Source organism: Archocentrus centrarchus, chromosome 3 (assembly GCF_007364275.1).
Source record: "Archocentrus centrarchus isolate MPI-CPG fArcCen1 chromosome 3, fArcCen1, whole genome shotgun sequence".
Taxonomy (NCBI): Eukaryota; Metazoa; Chordata; class Actinopteri; order Cichliformes; family Cichlidae; genus Archocentrus; species Archocentrus centrarchus.
The window spans coordinates 23,548,202-23,570,031 of NC_044348.1; the positions used below are offsets into that span (position 1 = coordinate 23,548,202).

Consider the following 21,830-nt stretch of genomic DNA (forward strand, 5'->3'; position numbering starts at 1 on the left):
TGTAAAACAAGAATTATTTATTTATCCACTTAAGTGTGGTGTCAGTGTGTGTGTGTGTGTGTGTGTGTGTGTATGTGTGTATAACCATTATTATTATTTTATTTTATTTGTACTTTCTATATTTGAATCATTTTTATTTTATTAATGTATCACTTCAATGAATTAACACTCTGATTTGCGTTCTCTTGTTGCCCCCTCCCCCACTAGTCTCTTCTTCTCCAACTTAAATTGGTTAACTTTCATTCAGTTGACTCTCATTTATTTAAAAAGGTGCCAAAGAACTTAAGAAACTGTGACTCTGTGAAATGTATTTAAACTGCCTGAATGGTTGAATAAAAATATAAACATTTTGCACCAGAATTCTAATAACAAATAGCTGGAGAGAGCGACATGTGTTTTTGAGTCAACAGATAACTGCACACAAACAAACAAACAATAAATAAATTTGGTAATAATAATTGAAAGATTAATCTTATCTTGATGTGGACTTGATGAGATAAATAGTCCCAAACTCCACAGTTAACCTGATGGCCGAATATATTCACTTATCTTTTACTAACTATCAAGAGCTTAAAGTGTTTGTATATAGAAGTAGATAACAGATAACAGATCAAGCCTCAGTACTAGGGGTGGGCAATTTATCTTCAAAATTATATCACAATATTTCATGAAAATTGGTGATAACGATATTTCTGACAGTATAGAAAAAATACAGAAGAAGAATTTCTTTTTTTTCTTGTAGAGATGCACCAATTGCAATTTTTTTTGACTGATTCTGATTTCTTTTTTTTTTCCAAGTGTGAGCCACTGAGTCTGATTTTTTTTTCTTGTTAACAGCAATAACTGACAGCATTTTCATTATAAAAGAATTGATTAACCTTCACAATTTACCCCAAACTGCAGTAAGTTACAGGATCTTCTCTCACTGAAATGACTGAGAATAAAGTGCTCTGCTGCTGGAAAGAGATAACAATAACTAACTGAAAATGAATTGCTGTCTACCCACCTTTACCTCCATATTTTACCATACCAAACAAGGTAGGTGACACAGAACAAATGTCTAACAGGGTATTGACCCTTTTCTCTTTTTCATAATTATCCTTATCGCTGTTTTAATCCTTTGCTGCTGGCTCTGAGCAGCCGTGCTGGTCCCCCTGTCGCTTACTTTGGTAAACTTTATGTCTTCACTTACTGTACAGTGAAGCGCTTCCATGCAAATTAGATGTTAGCATGTGGTTGTAAGTGTGTATTTGCCTGTGCTGCTGTGCCAATGTTGTGCATGCATGAAATGGACCGGCTTGTAAATGGACATACTTAAGGCTGACCTGTCACCAGTCAGGGCCGAGAACACTGGAAACACTGGAAATCAGTCTGTTCTGGTGCCTGGCCGGTTGATTGGTGCATCTCAAATTTTTTGTATACAGTGAGCTATTTCTTTAAAACCCATTTTTTAAATTACAAAAAAAAATCCACTTGTCTTTTCATCCACAGCTCTCCTTATCCTTCCTTCATGTCTCTTGTACATGAAAAAAAATTATGTCTGTCTTCACAGCTGCTGAATCCAGCCTTTATCATGAGTCAGTGCTTCATTAAATCCTAATAACGGCTCAAAAAGGCCTGTGTTAAATGAAGTGTGACACATTAATGAAGTATTATTTATCAATGAGTAAAACAGCACCAGTGAGACTAATATCAATATCTAAAGTCAGGCTGTTATGACAAGCAAGGAGTTGGACTCTAGATGTAAGATAATTGCTGCCCTTCTTGCTTTTTCTCCCCGTCTTTCACTTGCTGCAGTGTCATCATTTAGCCCGTGTCTCTGCCTACTCTTAATGCTTTCTCCTTTTCACCTTTTCTGAGTCTCGCTCTCTACATGATTTACACATCACGCTTGTTAGAACCTTTCCATCTCTGCCTTTTTTTCCATCTGTGTCTGTATTGAAGTCTGCCTCAGCATTTCTCTACTCTTTGTCATTCTGTCTCCCCACTTCTGTAAATTTAAATTTTCCAATTTCAGTCACTTTATTGGCATGACTGTTAAAACAGATGGAATCTATAATATCTAGCTTGTACTTGAGGTACTTGTGAGGATCCCCCACTCCACGACCACGCTCACATGCACTTCTGCCTTCCTCTTTACCTCCAGCTTTTACTCTGACCTTTCATTCAAGCGCTTCTTCTTCTCTCTTCTTTATTGACATCCTTTCTTAGTACTTCCCTCCTTCTTACCACTTCACCTGGAGTGATCACTATACACGGATGCTCTGCTGCAGTTTCCTTGGAAATGCGCACACACACACACACACACACACACACACACACACACACACACAGACCAACAGCACAAGAAAAACACTTGATGTGAACAAAAGACAAAAAAAAGTGTGTGTGTGTGTGTGTGTTTACGTATGCTATCAAAGGGAGCTCAACCATTATGGGTGAATAGAATAAGGTCAGGTTGACTGTAAGGCAGGGAGATGACATGAGGCACATGACTTATCGTCATTTCTTCTGTCTTTGCTCCTAAATGCAGCGCTTTTATTCTCTGCTCTCATTTTTTCTTTCACTTTCTTTTTTTCTCTTGTATCTCTGCTATATCTCCTCTCCTCTCCTCTCCTCTCCTCTCCTCTCCTCTCCTCTCCTCTCCTCTCCTCTCCTCTCCTCTCCTCTCCTCCCCTCTCCTCTCCTCTCCTCTCTCTTCTTCCTTTCCTCATCATGACTGTCCTGCTCCAGAAAGCTACATTGACTAACCATATGTTACACCCAAGGTGCTTTGTGTGGCATATGCAGTACAAACACAGAAAGAACCAACACACAAACATGCAATGAAGGCCAAACCTTTGCTGCAGTTTCGAAACCACACCAGCTGTTACCATCCTTTCTCTTGTTTTATCTCACTCTTTTCAATGTGCTTGTTGTAGGCTGTTTTCTTGTCTTAACAGATGTTGTGTCATTGAAACACTCATAGGTTAGTGGAAATGATGATGTAGGAAGTTTGAAATGTAAATCTCAAAAATGATGGGCACATAAAAGAAAGATTACTTCAGTTTTGATAATATTTCAGTTGCTACTGGTGTGGAGTGACAAAACAGTATGCAGCAAGGAGCTGTCAGTTAAGATATGAGCTTGCACATTAGATACAGTTTTTCATAGCTTGAACACATTAACACAGTAGAGTGTTAATTGAGCTCAGCCACATCCTAGTCTAACATTTCAGTGTGGCTATCTTCTTAAAATGCCCTTGAAAGGGGGGGGGGGGGGGGGGCTTAGAGTTTAAAGAGAGAAATTAATGTGTTTGTAAGACAGGTCTGCTGAGCTGAGGCACTGAGGTAACATTGCTGGTTCAACATCACAAGGCTTTGTGCAGTTACGATTCCCAGTTACACTGTTTATGAAGTCTCACATCATTCTTTATTAATGTCAAAACATCCAAATTTAGAGCATCACGCTTCTGAAGATGGCAAATTTGCACTTAATGAGTTTAAGGAATCTGCACAAAGCAATGCTGTGCTCCTATATCCCAAGGCGGAATATTTGGTGTTGTTTTTAGTAGCACTAAGCTTGACTCAGTGTATGTGAGTGAGTTTGTGTACACGTGCATGGATTTGTCGATTACTATGTCTGAACAACACTTGACACTCTAATCAAGGTATCAATATATGCTGACGTGACTTAACTGCACACACTGATGTTTTGTTGAGGTTCAAATTAAAGCTGATTGAATATCTTGTTTACTTCACTTCAGATTGAATTGCACTAACCACTCCAGCATCCAGCGACATGATTTTATTTGTCAATTCATGTATTTAAAATAAACAAATAAATACACCGCTCGCCCCCACCCCCTACCTTTTTACATGTGTATAACTTTGATCAGCATATATACAGTTGGTGGGATAGCCTTACTACTAAAAATAACACACAGAATTCAATGAAGCCTAAGCAGCACGGGGCATGAATATGATCCGACACTTGGAAATATGATTCAAAACTGAGTTGAGACGGAAGTGAGCTTTCTATAGTCTGTAGCAAGACTGGAATAAGTAAAAAAGTATTTTTTTATTGTTTATTGTCTTTATTTGATTGCAATCAGAATAGAGTAAGAATTAAAATAGTTTAACACAATACACAGTGTTTTCACATTCATTTTGTTGTCCTTTATGCATCAACAATGAGGTCATTCATTCATCCATGCATTCATTCGGACTGTGTTGTAGCAAAGGGTCAGTGTCAGTCACAGGATGCATTCAGGTGCGATGTTAAGTTTAGGTCACCCGATTCAAAGTGCAAAAAGATGCTTCAGTTATATTCAGGGCTGCATTTTTGTGCATTTGCTAAATGTAGACGGCTGTGTCTACATTTAGCATCACTAGTATTCATCCAAATACAGTGATTTGATGATTTAATCCTGCCTTAACATATTAACACAACTTTTAAATAGTTTTCATTAATAAAATTGTCGGCTGGCATTAGATAAACTGTCAATATTCTCTTTAGTATGTCAATATTAGGTTCAACAGTCTTTGTGAATGGAGCTTTCACAAAGAGAATGCCAGTCGCACATTTCTCTTCTTCTCTGTGCTCCCTGCTTTTTCATATTCTTCTCTGTCCATCTGTGCCAAAGATCTAAGTGGTGTTCATCTCTTTCTTGAAACTCTCCTTCCCGCTCTCTCGTTCTTTATCTTTTCATTGTTGGAAAGCTCAAGTGCAGCAAACACACTCCTTTTGAGGTGCCTGAGTCATGTTTGACGGCGTTCTACAACCCCCCCCAATCACTTCACATCACTCCACTCCTCCACCAGTCTCAATTCTGACTCCCCTCACTTCTGACTTGTCTTTCCTCTCTCTGTTTTTCTATTCACTTTTTCTTTCTGCAAACCACAAAGAATTTTATGCTTCAACCATGAAGCATTTTATGTTTTTGTTTTCCTGTTGTTATCTTATCTGAAAAAAAGACCCCATAATATTATAGGAGTGGAGGAAAGTAATATTTTTGGGTGAGGTGTTGATAAAAGAGATGAAAAAGCCAAATTCAATGAATGATGCTCAGTTATGTGTAGAAAAGCTGAATGGACAAATGGACAAAAGAGCTCATGAATTCAAAATTTCCCATCCTCTACATTTCTATGTTCTGTGCCTTCCAATAATAGATATTACACAGGATGTCAAAGAGAAGAACAGGAAATGCCTGTTCCCTTTTCTACCCATCTGTTTTCCATCACAGGTGTTTGTTTTTTTTTTCTTGTTTCTCCACCTCGTTGCCACTCCATCTCCACTTCAATCTACCCTCTGCTCTCCAGTGATCCACCTTTATTGGCTTGTGCTGTCATCTGACATTTGTTGATTTCACAATCTCTTTGTCCTCTTACAGCAGTTGTGGTGGAAAACACAGTCATTCACTGGCAAACACAGGTACAAATACATTAGGTATCACAGCATGTATCACACACCATCAAACAGTGAATCAGTCACATGCCATTTTCATGATGTATCTGTAGTATCAGCCATCAGATACATTATTGCTGTAACATCCTTATAAAAACATAACCAATCAAAGTTTTTTGTTCAGCTTCAAACAGGAGTACCTTGATCTATCATGTTAATGTGCCAGATTTAACCATACAGACTAATTATAAACTGCAGTTCTTAGCTGGTTGATGCATTAAATGAAAGCATTAAAATATAACACTCATTAAACATCTAAGCTATTTGAACAGTCAACACACAAACACACACACTTGTATAGGCAGAGAGACGTGCATACAAATATATGGAGACACGATCATGGGCACTTATATAGAATAATCAAGGCAACAGGTACTGGCAAACAGAAATTAGGAGTTAAACAGAGTAAAAGTTGTATAATAACTTTGGGTGCCTGTGTGTGAGCTCACAGAATACAAGCATTTGTAAAACTGAATTCTGTTCCCAGCATTTTTAAGAAATTGGCTTGGAGATGTCTAAAAAAACCCAGTATCAAAATAGAAAACATAAGGCAGTTTAAAAAAACAAATAAACCAAAACAGATAAAAGAATCAGCTAGCTGGTGTTCATGCACACTCTAGACTTGAAAGCCTGCCACTGAATTCAGCACCAATGAAATTTCTATTTATATGGGAGGCTCGTTGTATCTATTTAGTGTTACAGAGAAAGATACAGTTAGAAGAAAAAAATATCTATTTGTTCTTTGTGTGTTTGTGTGAGTGTGTAAGCAGGGAAACAGCCATTTATAGTTGATTGAAAGAATGAAAAGGTTAGTGAAGGTTAGTCCTTTCATTTATAACTGCCATTTAATGGTCAGGTCAAAAGTTAAATCAATGTCCCTGATGCGTTTTGATATCTAGAGCTCCAATCGAGCCAAAATGAAAAGGATGGGGTCATGACATCAACCATTTGATCTTCCTCCATCCTGTCTGCACAGAAAAATCCTGATAAAATGCTGAGGCAATGTGACTCACCCAGACTTTTGGCCATAAGGCTGTTTGTGTGTGTGTGTGTGTGTGTGTGTGTGTGTGTGTGTGTGTGTGTGTGTGTGTGTGTGTGTGTGTGTGTGTGTGATTAGTGCTTCTGTGGGTCAAATGAACACTTCCCTCAATTGCAGTTAATCAATAAATTCTGTGACTTTTCTCTCAGGCACCCACTCTCTTTTCTCCTTCTCCTCATCCAGCTTTCCTTTCCTTTCCTTTCCTTTCCTTTCCTTTCCTTTCATATTCTATGTTGTGATAGCAGAGGAAAGGCCAAAGCACTGAATGGTCTCTTGTGAATGAAGTGAATTGAGTCAGAGCTCATCTGTATGCATGAAAGGCACCCATAAAGTAACTACGCATATCAATCATGCTCAGCGTGGCTTCGTGTTTGACAGGATTCATCACCTTCCTTGGGATTCTTCTGGCAAGATACAGTATAATGTACATGAAAACACACACAAACACTGACACATGTATGTATGCACACTCACATTTCACTGGAGTGCGCACACTCAGTCACTCTTTCAGCCACTATCATACACATGCTGCTCAGCACTCTGTCAAGCTGTCAGTGCAGTTTGACACCAGCTCTCCTGTCTCATCATTAGTTTTGGTGAGAGATGTCCTGTCCCCTCAACAAAAACAAACATGGCAGGCGGTGACAAATCAATTAATCAGACAGGGCATTTGCCGATAGTTATATTTCACTTACAACTAATGTGCATTGAATGTCTCAGAAAAGTTTCCAATAATGCATGGACAACACCTTCAATCGGCTTCCACCAGAACGGTTTTGATCGATGAATCATCAGACTCAGATAGTTTACTGTCAAAACACCAGCTCTCCATGACTGATGAGCTCCTTCCATACTAACTGAATTGACGCATTTCCTTGTGGGACATGGTTCCAGTAGTTGTATAAATAACTTCTTAGCATTTTTTTTTCTTTTTTTCTATTAAGAGGGGTGCCTGTGGCTCAGGAGGTAGAGCAGGTCATCTACTAATAGGAAGGTTGGTGGTTTGATTCTGGCTTCTCCAATCTGCATGCCAAAGTACCCTTGGGCAAGATATTGAACCCCGAGTTGCTCCCGATGTATTCACTGGAGTTTGAATGTTGAGTAGAAAGCACTTAGATGTAGAAAAATGTGCTTGTTTGAATGGTTGAGTGCAAACGTGTTGCATAAAGCGCTTTGAGTGCTCGAGTAGAAAAGCGCTATATAAGAATGAGTCCGTTTAAGACTTTGACCTTGTTTAGGATACTAATTCCTGTGCTATTCTGTTGCCTTTAAGGATCCTGTACTACTTAGCTGGCCCTCGATCTTTATGGTTCATTAGTAGATTTTCATTGTGACACATGACATCAGCAAACATCATGTGATTGTCTAGGTAAACAAATTCACAAATTCTCTCAACAGAGTGACAGGCTAGCTTTTTTCCACTATATTGATCATAAAATCTGATAACTATTGTCATATGTCATGGTTTTTGTTTTATTTTATGTGAAATTTATATTCATTCCATACATATTTTAGAGGGTAAAACCTACCATATTAATTAACATCCAAATGTAGGATGGCGTGTAGTTACGAGTAGATTAACTTTCAGCTCACATAATGACTTTCCTGGGGGTTATTGGGCTAGTTAGTTGTAGTTAGCTTTTTATTCTTGTCTGTGTTGAGTGTGAAACTAGAGAAGAGAGGAGGTATATCTGTAGTAAGGCAGGCTGAGCTCTCTTGCTTTGTAGTGTCATTTCTTCCTCACTCTTCAGTTCTTCTCCATTTCCTTTTATGCTTTTCCCTCCTTCGGTAAGTTTCTGTTTTTTTTTTTTTTCTGTCTTCCCCCCTCGTGCCTGCTTTATTTTCTTCCTTCTTTTTTCCCCTCACCCTCTCTGCATTTCTTTCCTCCTCCTCCTCCTCTCTCGCAGCCTCCCTTTCTTTAGTCGATCAGACAGTTGAAGCAGCCAAGCTGCCGGAGGCGAGAGCAGACAGAGGAGCCGCTCTGTCCGACCTCCCTCCCTCTCCAGAGAGGCAAACTAATGCAGACACGCCAATAAGCTGTAAGGAGACAATTATTCACCATTTATATCAGCCCGACATCTTTTCGAGATAGTGCAGCACACATCTGGAACCCAGCTCTGTTACCCCACATAGTAATTTCAGGCTTTTATCCCTTGATGGGTTACAGTTTCATTTGATCGATCAACAGAGATTAACGTAGGGAAGTTAAAGCCTAAAGGTTAAAACATAGTTTTATTTATCTTCTATTCTCTAATATTTTCCCAGTTAGATTACTGTTCAGTAAACTGGCCATTGCAACTACTATCAATATGCCCCTCAGCAAGGCATTCAGCTTAACTCTCAACTGCTCCACTGGATTTGCTTAGTGTCCTGCATAAAGCCTGCAGTTATACTGAGCAGCTCCCTTGTATGAATGCAGTTAAGTGTATGAATTTGAGGCAGCTTGTGTGCCATAATATGAATGAGTTTACCTTGTAACCAAGAAAATTGTTAAAATCTCCTGTAGAACTGCATTTAAAATCTGGCTTCCATTTCAAACTTTTTAATATGTTTAAAAAAGTGTTTTTTTTTATGTTGTTGTTGTTGTTCTTTTAACATAAAGGACAGAGAAGTTAGAGAAGAAATGGTTTTGGCATGAGATTTTTTTTTTCGGAAGAATAATGAAAAGACTGAAGGAGTAAATGATTGACTGCTCTGTTGATGAGCTCCTCAAGCACAAAGTTTCATTTACAAACACAAATACACACACCCGCACATTTCTGAGGTACACACAACCAGCATGCACTTACTATAATACACACATCAAGTGGATATAAGCAGCACACATACCACACGCGCGCTTGTTTTCTCTTTTCTTTTCTAAAGTATAAATCTCCAGAAAATAAGAACAAAACAATGATATCCAAGCAAAAAAAAAAAGATTTATAGGATTACTCCTTTGACTGTCGTGTGATTATAGGGCACAGGGGTCTTGTCAGTGGTAGTACCAGTGTGGCTTGGGGAGCCACAACCAAAAGCTAATATCACAGATTTTATTAGCCACATCTTTGCAACTGGGAGTCAGTTGGACCCTCAGTCTTATCTTTTGTCACTTTTTCTTCTTTTTGGGGGATTGAAAAAAAGATCTCATAAAGTAGAAATATCATTTTAAAATTTCTAACTGTAAGTGGAAAAGTACACTTCCTGTTTTGCCGTACCTTAAGTTATTAGCACGAGTGAGAAGACAGAGAGACAGAGTCTGAGCCTTCTTTTATTTTGAACTTGATTTCTGGCTGCAGATCACGCCAGCTGCTGTTATGTCTGATCGAGTTGAAGTTTAAGGTGAACAGGCCGCCCACTTTCTTCCTGTCCGTTCAATGATAACAGTCATAGAGCACAGTGAAGATTTGTTCTCCCTGTGAATCGATGCTAATCACATCATTGTGCTGCCCTGTCCCCCATGTCTCTCTCTGGGGGTTTCACACTCCTCTCTGGCCTTTTCCTCCTCACCCGCTGCTTCGCTCGCTCTGTTTCCATCTCTTCCCTCCTCCCTCCTGTCTTACCTCATCATAAGGGAGGTGAAGCCATCTGAGCCTACTTGCACGCAAGCCAGCCCTCCACATGGGTCAGTGCTGTGCAGATATTGTCGTCACCTCAAAGAGCTCACGTCATGCGTCTGTCATCCATCATTTCTTCATAAGATGCCACAAACTGCTTTCTACTCAGTGTTTTATTGGGGCATGGGAATTTGTTGAGGGTCAATATGATGACTGGAGACAAAATCTTTAGTTTGTTCTTATGATTAATGTACACATTAAATATTGTTTTTATCTTTTGGGCCAAATCAATAACAAATTTCCCTGCCAACCTAACCATCATGCTGTTACCCACTGTAAGTATTGATTCTCACCTTATTTCTTCATCGAAAGCTTCTGAGTCTGACAGGAATCCTCAAAGGGTTTACCTGTGTTACAGCTGTCTTGAAGCCACACTGTACAGCCTTGGGCTATTTCAGATTAAAATTAACAACCGAAATATTTAAACCAACAAACTGGAATACACAAAATACATGTAAAAGTGAGCATAATAATAATAATAATAATAATAATAATATTTTTGTCCAAATCTGGATTTTGTGTTGACTCCTTTGTCACTTCTTGCATTTTTTTTTTATCTAAATCTTCACAAGATATTCAGACCATTTGGTATGCCTCAAAACTAATACAGCAGTGTGAAAATGAAGGTTTTCACAGGACTCTGTGCCATCCTGTGGAAACTTTATAGAGGAGTTTGTTTCGGTTTATTGAGGTTTGCAGACATTTGTTTATGCACCAGCTCTCTTAACCCTGCCTGAACTATGAAATAATTGTAATAATAATAATAATAATAATAATAATTTTTTTTTTAAATGGAGGATTTACTGAATCTTCTGATAAATTAAAAAATAATAAATTAAATATTAATTTGCGGGCAGCACGGTAGCGTGGTGGTTAACACTGCTGCCTCATCGCAAGAAGGTCCTGGTTTTGAATCCACCATCTGGCCATAGCCTTTCTGTGTGGTTGACTCGATGACTGCAAGGTGCTGAGATCCTGTGGCTGCAAAACAAGCCTAAAACATCACCCCTCCGTCGCTGTTGTTATGCTGTGTTTGTTTTCCACCAAGTGTGGTACTGTGAACATCTCCACTTTGGTCACGTTTGTCCAAAGGACTTTTATTCAGGAGTCTTGTGGTTTGCTCTGATGAAACTTTGCAAACCTAAGCTGTGCTGTCATGTTCTTTTTAGAGAGAAGAGGCTTTGCCCTGGCAGCCCTTCTAAACAAGCCATACTTGTTCAGTCTTTTTCTAATTGTACTGTCATGAATTTCAACATTTAACAGGCTAACTGAGGCCTGTAGAATCTGAGATGTAGCTCTTGGGTTTTTCTTTTTTTTTTCAGTTTCGATAAGCATTGTGTGGTCTGACCTTGGGGTGAATTTACTGGGATGTCCAGTCCTGGAAAGACTGTGGCATTATGTTAAAACGCCTGAATGCTCCAGACCAGCAAACTGGCAAAACCTCCGCTTTTATAGAGGTCGTCACAGTCGTTTAATAAAGTGCGTTTGACTTTTTCACATGACTGTATAGTGCAGTCTGACAAGGGTTACAACTAAGACTTTATTAAACCTATCTTGTAATGTTTGAGATGCACGTAACTTGCAAGGCTGCCATTATCACACAACTGAATCTGTAAAAGACAAAAGCACTGTTCCAGAGTGAAGATTTGAGCTTCCAACGGTGACCAAAGTTTCAGTTTCCCAATAAATGTCTGCATTTCCTCAGACACTGATGCACATGACACTGCTGCATTTTTGTTAAAAGCTCAGTTCATGCTGATCCAGGAGTAATGTGATATATTTATTTATCTGAGCCATCAATACTAGCACTAGTGTTACACATACACCCACAAGACTATGACCTTTTATTCTGCTGCAGAAATGTTACTAAATATGTGTTGTGGTTTCTCTTCCTTTGTGTTTGTCTGTGTGTATATGTGGATGTCTGCATGGCTACATGCTTGGTCGTGTGTGTGCGTGTCCATGCCTTCATTCACAGCTCCTGCCAACGCCCAGATCGTGCATTCAGGTGCAGCATGTAACGTCAAAGATGATAACATGAGTGAGCGAATCTACACCATCAAAGAAGGAGACACATTAGTGCTTCAGTGTATTGTTAAAGGACATCCACGACCCCAGGTAAGCATCTATTAAGATGTGCGTTTAAAGAGTATATGTATACAGTATATGTTCACATTGATCCACTGTGACTTTCACTGAGCGAGCAGGTAAGTTCCAGCTCTCTTGCTAAGGGATAACTTGACAACATTATTTCTAGTCATGCTAAAACAAAGTATCAGCAACCCAATGTGTTTCTCTCATTTAGATTAATAAATGTTTAGCAGTTGTAGAGTTTTGGTATAAACATTTCCTGTGTTTGATTTATTAACTACTAAAATAAATTTATTCAAACTGGCATTGCAAAATGAAAAATGTAATATATAAAATTCCTGTGTTTTATGTATGAAAATATCATAATAATAAAAAACAATGTGGATAAAACGGAAGTTGATAAGACCAAGTATATTTATGAAAATAACATCCATGCATCCTCTAGCTAGTTAGAGTCACAGCACTCATCAGCACTCTGTCTTCAAAAATTTCCAAATTTTCAGATCCTTCTCGTCTTGCTGGATTGTCAGTTATCTAGCTCTAGCCTCCTCTGTCTTTATATGTTATTTTCCTGAGACAAAAATAAAAAAGCCTAAGGTCATACGAAGATGATGATGTTGTTATGATGCACGAACACCTCCTTAAAGCTGCCATGTCAACTTTGTTGACATGGCAGCACTTTTAGGCAAAATGTTTCAGGCAACATAGACACATTCTATGATTACCATCAGTTGCCCTGAACATGGTAGCATAAATAATATGATGCACTCATGAGTCATTACTTATATTTACGGTGTCATGCTTTTGTTTGTGTTTGAGTCACATAATCTCCTAATTTCCTCCATTTATACTTGTATTAACTAAAGCCATATTTTCCTTTGTGCACTCTGTGAAACATTTAAGCCAACTAGTTGAATTCAAATCTCACTCCAAACTTGTTACCTATATTTTAATGCAATTTAACATACACACATTTAACATACTCTTTTAGCTCATCCAGCTGAAGGACTAATGAGTTTACACTACGGTGAGGCATCTATTGTCTGCCTGTGCATCCGTCTACATTTCACAATGGCTGCTACTCCTCCTACAATATTGGTCAAAATATAATTAAACATATACACAAGGATCATCTAATAGGTCTTCACCAAAATTGTGCTCAAGGTCAAGGTCACATTTGTTGTTGCATAGGCAATAGCCTGTGAGTTGTGGTGGCTTGTGAGCTGGATGAGCTACTGTGACATTGATGTTCTGGTTTGACATGCAAGTACTAAGGCTCTGCTAGCATCTGAAATCCCAAGAAACCATAGACACGTTCTCTGCTCGTGTCATCACTTTCAAGCAACAAAAGTCATACATTACACCAGGTAGAATCTTCACTGTGATAACCAAAAAGATGGAGGAAAAGGCTGATGTAATCCAAGGAAAATTGACTTCTAATACAAAGTTAACCTTTAAAAAGAACATATTTAACCAAAACAATTGCAATTTCTTAAAGTGATACAAGTAGTTTTGTAGTACTTTTTTAACCTAGCTAATGAGCAATTGTAAGCAAAAAAGGAAAAATGAAAGTCAAAGGTTAATTGTTCACACAAGACTGGAATCCAAGCTTGCTGGGCAAAAGTCTAGGAAATTGATTTATGCCTCTACCCATCTTCCCACTTCTGGCTGTGGTCTTTTCTCACTATTTCTGTAAATACACATATACACTGCTCAAAAAAATACAGGGAACACTCAAATAACACATCCTAGATCTGAATGAATTAAATATTCTTATTGAATACTTTGTTCTGTACAAAGTTGAATGTGCCGACAACAAAATCACACAAAAATCATCAGTGAAATCAAATTTATTAACCAATGGAGGCCTGGATTTAGAGTCACACACAAAATTAAAGTGGAAAAACACACTACAGGCTGATCCAACTTTGATGTAATGTCCTTAAAACAAGTCAAAATGAGGCTCAGTATTGTGTGTGGCCTCCACGTGCCTGTATGACCTCCCTACAATGCCTGGGCATGCTCCTGATGAGGTGGTGGATGGTCTCCTGAGGGATCTCCTCCCAGACCTGGACTAAAGCATCTGCCAACTCCTGGACAGTGTCTGGTGCAACGTGACGTTGGTGCATGGAGCGAGACATGATGTCCCAGATGTGCTCAATCAGATTCAGGTCTGGGGAACGGGTGGGCCAGTCCATAGCTTCAATGCCTTCATCTTGCAGGAACTGCTAACACACTCCAGCCCAGGGCTCACCAACACGGTGCCCGCGGGCACCTGGTCGCCCGCAAGGACCACATGAGTCGCCCGCAGGCCCGTTCTAAAAATAGCACAACTCACTAGTGAGCTGTGTCTAAAAAAATTTTTATTCTGTTGCTATTCTTTTTTATAATCACACTTGCATTTATATAGCTTTAAAAATGACAGTATCTTAAAAATATCCTCATTATACATGACGTTTAGAAAAGTTAGGGTGAACTCTGACTTACTCTAGTTCTAATTCAATGGTCAGTATTGTGCGCATGACAAAACCAGTGCTAATGGAACGTAGGCTAGCGGACACAGCGAAGATGGGCGCTGAGTGCAGTTTCTTTCCCCAAAAATATGGCTGAAAAAAGAAAGAAAACTTATCACTTTAACGAGGAATGGGAGAAGGAGTTCTTTTTTACGGTTGTGAAAGAAACCTGCGTGTGTCTCATTTGTGGGGCGACCGTAGCGACGGCAAAGCGGCACAATATTGAGAGACATTTCACTACGTGTCACAAAAATTACCATGCTAACTACCCACCGGGAAGCGCACTACGTGCAGAAAAAGCCAGTGAGCTAAAGGCAGCTTTGGGTAAGCAACAATCTTTTTTCACGAGGGCGGGAAAAAAGTCACTAAAAGCAACCGAAGCCTCGTTCAGAGCTACACATTTTCTGATCAAGAAGAAGAAGGCATTTTCAGATGGAGCAGTTGTCAAAGAAGCAATGATGATAATAGCTAACACTGTACTTAAAGACGACAAAAATGGAACCGATCTAATCTGTACTCTCTCCGACGTCCAACTGGGGGCATCTACGATGGCTAGACGAGTGTCAGCTATGTCTGGTAACCTGGCCGATCAGCTGGACCGGGATCTGGCAAAGTGCAGGTGGTTTAGCATCCAGTGCGACGAGTCCGTGGACGGCAGCAGTACAGCGCAGCTATTGGTCTTCATCCGGATGGTGTTTGAAGATTTCTCCACAAGAGAAGAACTCCTGACACTACTGCCCTTAAAGACAACTACGAGGGGAGTTGACATTTATAACACGCTGAAGGAGTTTTTCGTGCAGAAGAAGGTAGCATTGGAAAAACTGGTGGCGGTGACAACAGACGGGGCTCCTGCTATGATCGGCCGACATACAGGTTTCATCGCTCACTGTAAAGGTGACCCAGACTTCCCAACATTTCTGCATTATCACTGTGTCATTCACCAGCAGGCGTTATGTGCAAAAGTGATCGGCTTTGAGCACGTGATGACTCCCGTTGTAAAAATAATTAACAGCATCCGCTCCAAAGCTAAACAGCACAGGATTTTCAAGGTGCTATTGGAGGAGATGTCAGCTGAATATGGTGAACTGCTGCTACACACAGAAATCCGATGGCTCAGCAGAGGACGAGTTTTATTTCTTTTTTTGTCACTTTTGGGTGAAATCAAAGAGTTCATGCAGTCCAAAGGCGAAGACGTCTCACTGCTAGAAGACACAGAGTGGACCCTTGACCTTGCATTTTTGACGGACATTACTGGGAAACTAAACGTCTTGAACTGCGAGCTGCAAGGCAAAGGTAAAACTGTTGTTGATATGATAAGTGCTTTAAATGCATTTAAAGCCAAGATGAACATTTTCTCTGTGGATTTACAGAGAAAAAAAGTGCTGCACTTTCCCTCTGTGCAGTTGGTGCTGAAAAACAATGCTTCTGCATCTGACACATTTGACAAAGTTGCAGAAAAGTACTGTGAAGTCATAAACAGACTTGGGCAAGAGTTTGAGAATAGGTTTTGTGATCTTGATCAGCTTGAGCCATGTGTGTCATTCATTTCCAATCCTTTCATGAATGTGGACACAACATACTTTGCTGAGAAACTAAGTGCAACATTCAACTTGGATGCTGGACAGGTGGAGATGGAAATCATAACATTGCAAAATGACCTACACCTCAAAGTTTACCAGACTGCACCAAACTTTTGGTCCCTTGTTGACACAGAGAAGTACAGTGGTGTATGCACAGCAGCTATGAAGGTTGCCAGCCTGTTTGGTTCAACCTATCTCTGTGAATCAGCGTTTTCTGACATGAACTTCATCAAGAACAAACACAGAACATGCCTCACTGATGCACATCTGAAAGATGCACTCACAGTTGCAGTTTCAAGTTACACACCAGATTACAGTGCACTGGTGAACAGCATGCAATGCCAGTCTTCTCACTAATAAAGAAACCAATGCCAGATGTTAGTGGCAACATGGCAGTGTCATGGCAAAGTTTAATTAAAATATTGAGGAATTGTGTTCAATTTAAAAGTGTGTTCATGACATATAAGTTATAATTTTGTTAAAAATGCAGCAGATTTGGTCATGAGTTCAAAATGTGACAAGATTTATTTAAAAATATGTAAGTTGATTTTTCTTTAACATTACATAATAACTTTTTGAAACATGGTGCAACATAGTTCATGATTTGCTAAAAAAATGTTTGTGAATGGCTAGTGAAAATTGGACATTTTTCCTATGAAATGTAGTGATGTAAGTGATTATCTAAAAATGTGACAATTACTGAGATTAAAAGAGATAAAGTGCTGAATATTGATATGTTTCCCACCTTGTTTTCATTGCTAATTATTGGGAGAAACCATTAACATGATCAGTGTCTTCTCATAGATGAGTATCATTAATCATTATTGATAATGTATAACTAAAGGCAAACTGAGTAAATTTGTTATTTCAGAAGAGCGTGTCAAACTGGTGCCCTTTGTATGACTCAGTACCCATGAAGTAGCTCTCAGTTTCAAAAAGGTTGGTGACCCCTGCTCCAGCCACATGAGGTCTAGCATTGTCCTGCATTAGGAGGAACCCAGGGTTATCTGCACCAGCATATGGTCTCACAAGGGGTCTGAGGATCTCATCTCGGTACCTAATGGCAGTCATGCTACCTCTGGCAAGCACATGGAGGGCTGTGTGGCCCTCCAAAGAAATGCCACCCCACACCATTACTGACCCACTGCCAAACCAGTCACGCTGAAGGATGTTGCAGGCAGCAGATCGCTCTCCACGGTGTCCCCAGACTCTGTCACGTCTGTCATATGTGCTCAGTGTGAACCTGCTTTCATCTGTGAAGAGCACAGGGCGCCTGTGGCGAATTTGCCAATCCTGGTGTTCTCTGGCAAATGCCAAGCGTCCTGCACGGTATTGGGCTATGAGCACAACCCCCATCTGTGGACGTTGGGCCTTCATACCATCCTTATGGAGTCGGTTTCCAACCGTTTGTGCAAACACATGCACATTTGTGGCCTGCTGGAGGTCATTTTGCAGGGCTCTGGCAGTGCTCCTCCTGTTCCTCCTTGCACAAAGGCGGAGGTAGCGGTCCTGCTGCTGAGTTGTTGCCCTCCTACAGCCTCTTCCACGTCTCCTGGTGTACTGGCCTGTCTCCTGGTAGTGCCTCCAGCCTCTGGACACTACGCTGACAGACACAGCAAACCTTCTTGCCACAGCTCGCATTGATGTGCCATCCTGGATGAGCTGCACTACCTCAGCCACTTGTGTGGGTTGTAGAGTCTGTCTCATGCTACCACGAGTGTGAAAGCACCACCAACGTTCAAAAGTGACCAAAACATCAGCCAGAAAGCATAGGTACTGAGAAGTGGTCTGTGGTCCCCACCTGCAGAACCACTCCTTTGATTGATGTGTCTCGCTAATTGCCAATAATTTCCACCTGTTGTCTATTCCATTTGCACAACAGCATGTGAAATTGATTGTCAATCAGTGTTGCTTCCTACGTGGACAGTTTGATTTCACAGAAGTTTGATTTACTTGGAGTTATATTGTGTTGTTTAAGTGTTCCCTTTATTTTTTTGAGCAGTGTATATCCAGTACCTTATGTGACAAGGAAGAGAGGGAGATCAGTATATGTAATTTATCACTTTAAAATGGTTTTGATGAGTAGTGGCAGCAGTATTTAAAGAATGTCCTTTCTGGCTTAATATCATTGTTTAAATTTAACAGAACAATTAAAATGAAATAATATGTACACATGTGAAATATGAACAATTTCACATTAAAATACCTGACCTTAGCAACGCTAACTGTTGCAGTAATCAATCATTTGTAAATGGCATTATATTATTACTGTATAGTTATATTTTACTGTACTATAAAAATAAAGTTCTCAAAACTAGTACAAGGATTATCACATGTATGGTGAATATAAATAAATAACAGGTATAGATTAATGAAAGGATTGCCCATACTAGGCTTTGTGTGCAATTGGTAAGCTTAAAGGAACATTGCTTTAATCTTTTTTAAAGACATATTCTGCATACATATGCACTCATAAACACACATGACCATGCTAACACTAACATACATTAATAAGCAAGTGAAAAATGCTTTCAAAAAAGCAACTCATCACCCTTGAGCAGGAGAAGCGGTCCACCCTGGACCCATCTGGCTCCCTGGGTTGAACTCCAGTGAAATATTTTGGATCAGGATCTTTGTGTGAGCATGCATCTGTGTGAGTGTACATAGCTAGATGAAATGAACTAAACTGAGGTGACTGTGGAGGAGTTGTGTGTGTTGTGTGTATTTGTGTGCAAGTGTGTGAGGTGAGAAAAGCAGTGTTCCTCACGGGTGCATGTCCACTGGCATCACATCAGCATGAATAAAACAGTGCCTGTGTCTAAGCCTTGCTTGCTTCTATTTGTGTGTATGTGTATACCGACATTGGGTGTGTATATATGTGTGTGTGTGTGTGTGTAAAATAAAAAAAGCAGCTTGATTACGTGACTCTGCAGATGCAAAACAATCATTTGTACAAAGCCGCGGTATCTAATTACATACCGAACTGTTGACCTTACCTGCCCATACTAACTGTGCCTGTCATTCCTCTCTTATTTGTTTCCTCCAGTTCTCTCTGTCTCTGTGACTCTTTCTCTTGCACACACACACACACACACACACACACACACACACACACACACACACACACACACACACACACACACACACACACACAGATGTACATAATATTTACAGCCCTTGTTCCCCAAAACACATACAACTTTTAATAAAACTTTTATTTTCACCAGCACTAGAATAATAATCATTACACAAAACATGCTCTGCATAACACATGCTACACAAGTTCATTCCCCTGGAGCAGTTCAAAGATGTAAGAAATTGCGTCAGTGATTGCTTGTTCTCTTGGTCGGAGGTGGGACTGTATTTTGAATAATGATCACTTTGGTCACATTTTCAGAATGTAAAAATATACATAGTGTGTGCACAAACAAGATGTACACTGCCTTTGGCAAAGAGACATTGGTTGAGTTAGTGCATGTGCTGGCATTTGTGAGTGTGGACATATGTGTGTGTCAGTGGGAAAACGTGTATGTAGACACAAACTAACAAACAGATAGAGGCAGTTAGAGACAAATAAGCAAATAAAGAACTCTGGCAAAGAGTCGCAGCTGAGAAAACATTTGGTTTTCTTACGTCTTTGGAAACAAAACAGAGGTAGAATCACACCATTCACATTCAGACTTGAAGAGCAAAATATATATGTAAATTGCTTCACAATTTCAGAAAGACATAACCAATAAAACTGTCAAAATAATGATCTAGTAAAGATTTCTATCTAATCAGATCAAATTTGAAGAAAATTAACTGATTTATAAGAAACAAGACAGACCTGTGTGATTTGTAAAAAGAAAATAACTGAATATGAACATATAGACATCATTTTAAACATCAGTTTCTGACCTTGATTTAGTAAAACCATCGGAGCCAAGGTCCAAGCACTAGTTTTCTCCTGAGCGTTCAAGTTCATCTCAGAACTACATCTGCGTTGTTAGTATTCCATGATGTCCATGACGCATGAGCCAGTTGGACTTCCCACTGAGCCACTGCAGCTACTGTGTAGTACATTAAATCACCTTGGATTAAAGAACAACACCCTGAAATTTTGCTAAAATCACTCTTGACAGCATAGTTTAGAAGTGTTACAGAAGAGCAGGAAGCCAACAACTGTCAGACATGTAGGGTCGTAGCTATATTGTGTGAAATGGAGAGTCAGGGACATGGAGGAGATTGAACAGAACTGGTTGTTAGGGCTATTTGAAATTATGAACTACCCTAAAGCTCAGTAATCCAATCTGATAATGCAGTGAAAATAATAAGCAAACAACATGCTGTAATGTAGACTGAGACCACATACATAATGCACTTGTAATAACAGAGAGGCAAAGGCAGAGATGAAGTACCAAAACAGAACCAGAACAAGAAAATATTAGGTCAGTGTGAGGTCATTAACATGGGATTATGGTGGCACTGGAGAAATTAGATCTTTTCTTGGTTACATCTTACTATAGCTGTGTTCAACTTCAAACCACCTTAATTATTCATTGCAAAGATTCAACACAGTGCAAGAATACAACCCTCAGACATCTGGCTGCAATTGACATGATATTATTACATTTTCTGCACATCTGTGTTTCATCCCATCCCAAAAGTACCATTTAAGTACAGTGAACTCACTGCTCTATTTGAGAAACCAGACTGTAACGATATGAGCTATTCAATACAGAACATAATCATCCTGAAAGTTGCCATTATAAGATGGTTACAGTGGTGCTCATAAAGGGACAGACAACTATACTTGTGTAGGTTGCAACATTCAAATTATGCTCTATTTGTACTAAGGATTTCAAATCTCTAAAAAAAAAAAAAAACCCTAACCATTATCCCACCATCAGGATTTCTACACGCCAAATATTTATGCCAAATTCTGATCTTGTCCTCTCACCGTCTTTCTGTTTTTAGCTGAAAGGAGCAGCACCTGGTGTGTTCATCTGCTGTTGTGGTCCATTAGGGGCCTTGTAAGCTGGTTCTTTTAAGTGGTTATTTTTTTTTTTTACTTCTATTTGTTTTTCCATCAGCTTGACCCAATATGGCCAATTTTCTCTGGACTTTGCCATCAGCAAAGCATATTCACCAAATGGTTTGAGCCATTCTTTGTAAAGTTTAATTGTGTAAAAATCCCAGCAGATCAGCAGTTTCTATAATCCTCAAATCATCCCAACCACCAACAAACATACCACAGTCCCACTCAGCTGCTTCCTTTGAACAACATATGTTACTGATCATGTGTACACAGGAATTTGGGTCTATGTGCTTAAATACATTGCCTTAAACTGATGTATACTGTATGCTAACTACCCCACTAGCAACCTAGTTATACACATCGGAAGTATTACTTTGAGATTTGAGTTCCTGATCCATGTTTACATGATTGCATTACATTATTTATGCAAATTTGACATCATTTGTCAGCTGTGCACTGTTACGGCAAGTTTCCTCTTATCTCACATCCCAAAGATATTCCTCTGGATTCCAGTCTGGTGACTGGGGAGGCAATTTGAAGGCCATT

The 21,830-nt window shown here is 39.5% G+C and overlaps 1 protein-coding gene across 1 annotated transcript in view; it reads left to right on the plus strand.

Moving 5' to 3' along the window:
- The window catches only part of mdga1 (MAM domain containing glycosylphosphatidylinositol anchor 1), a 238,551-nt gene that overhangs the window by 50,739 nt on the left and 165,982 nt on the right, over nucleotides 1-21,830 (plus strand). Inside the window, exon 3 of the mRNA XM_030758507.1 lies at nucleotides 12,059-12,198. Within this exon, the coding sequence (XP_030614367.1) occupies nucleotides 12,059-12,198 (140 nt within the window). The remainder of the gene's footprint in view (nucleotides 1-12,058; nucleotides 12,199-21,830) is intronic.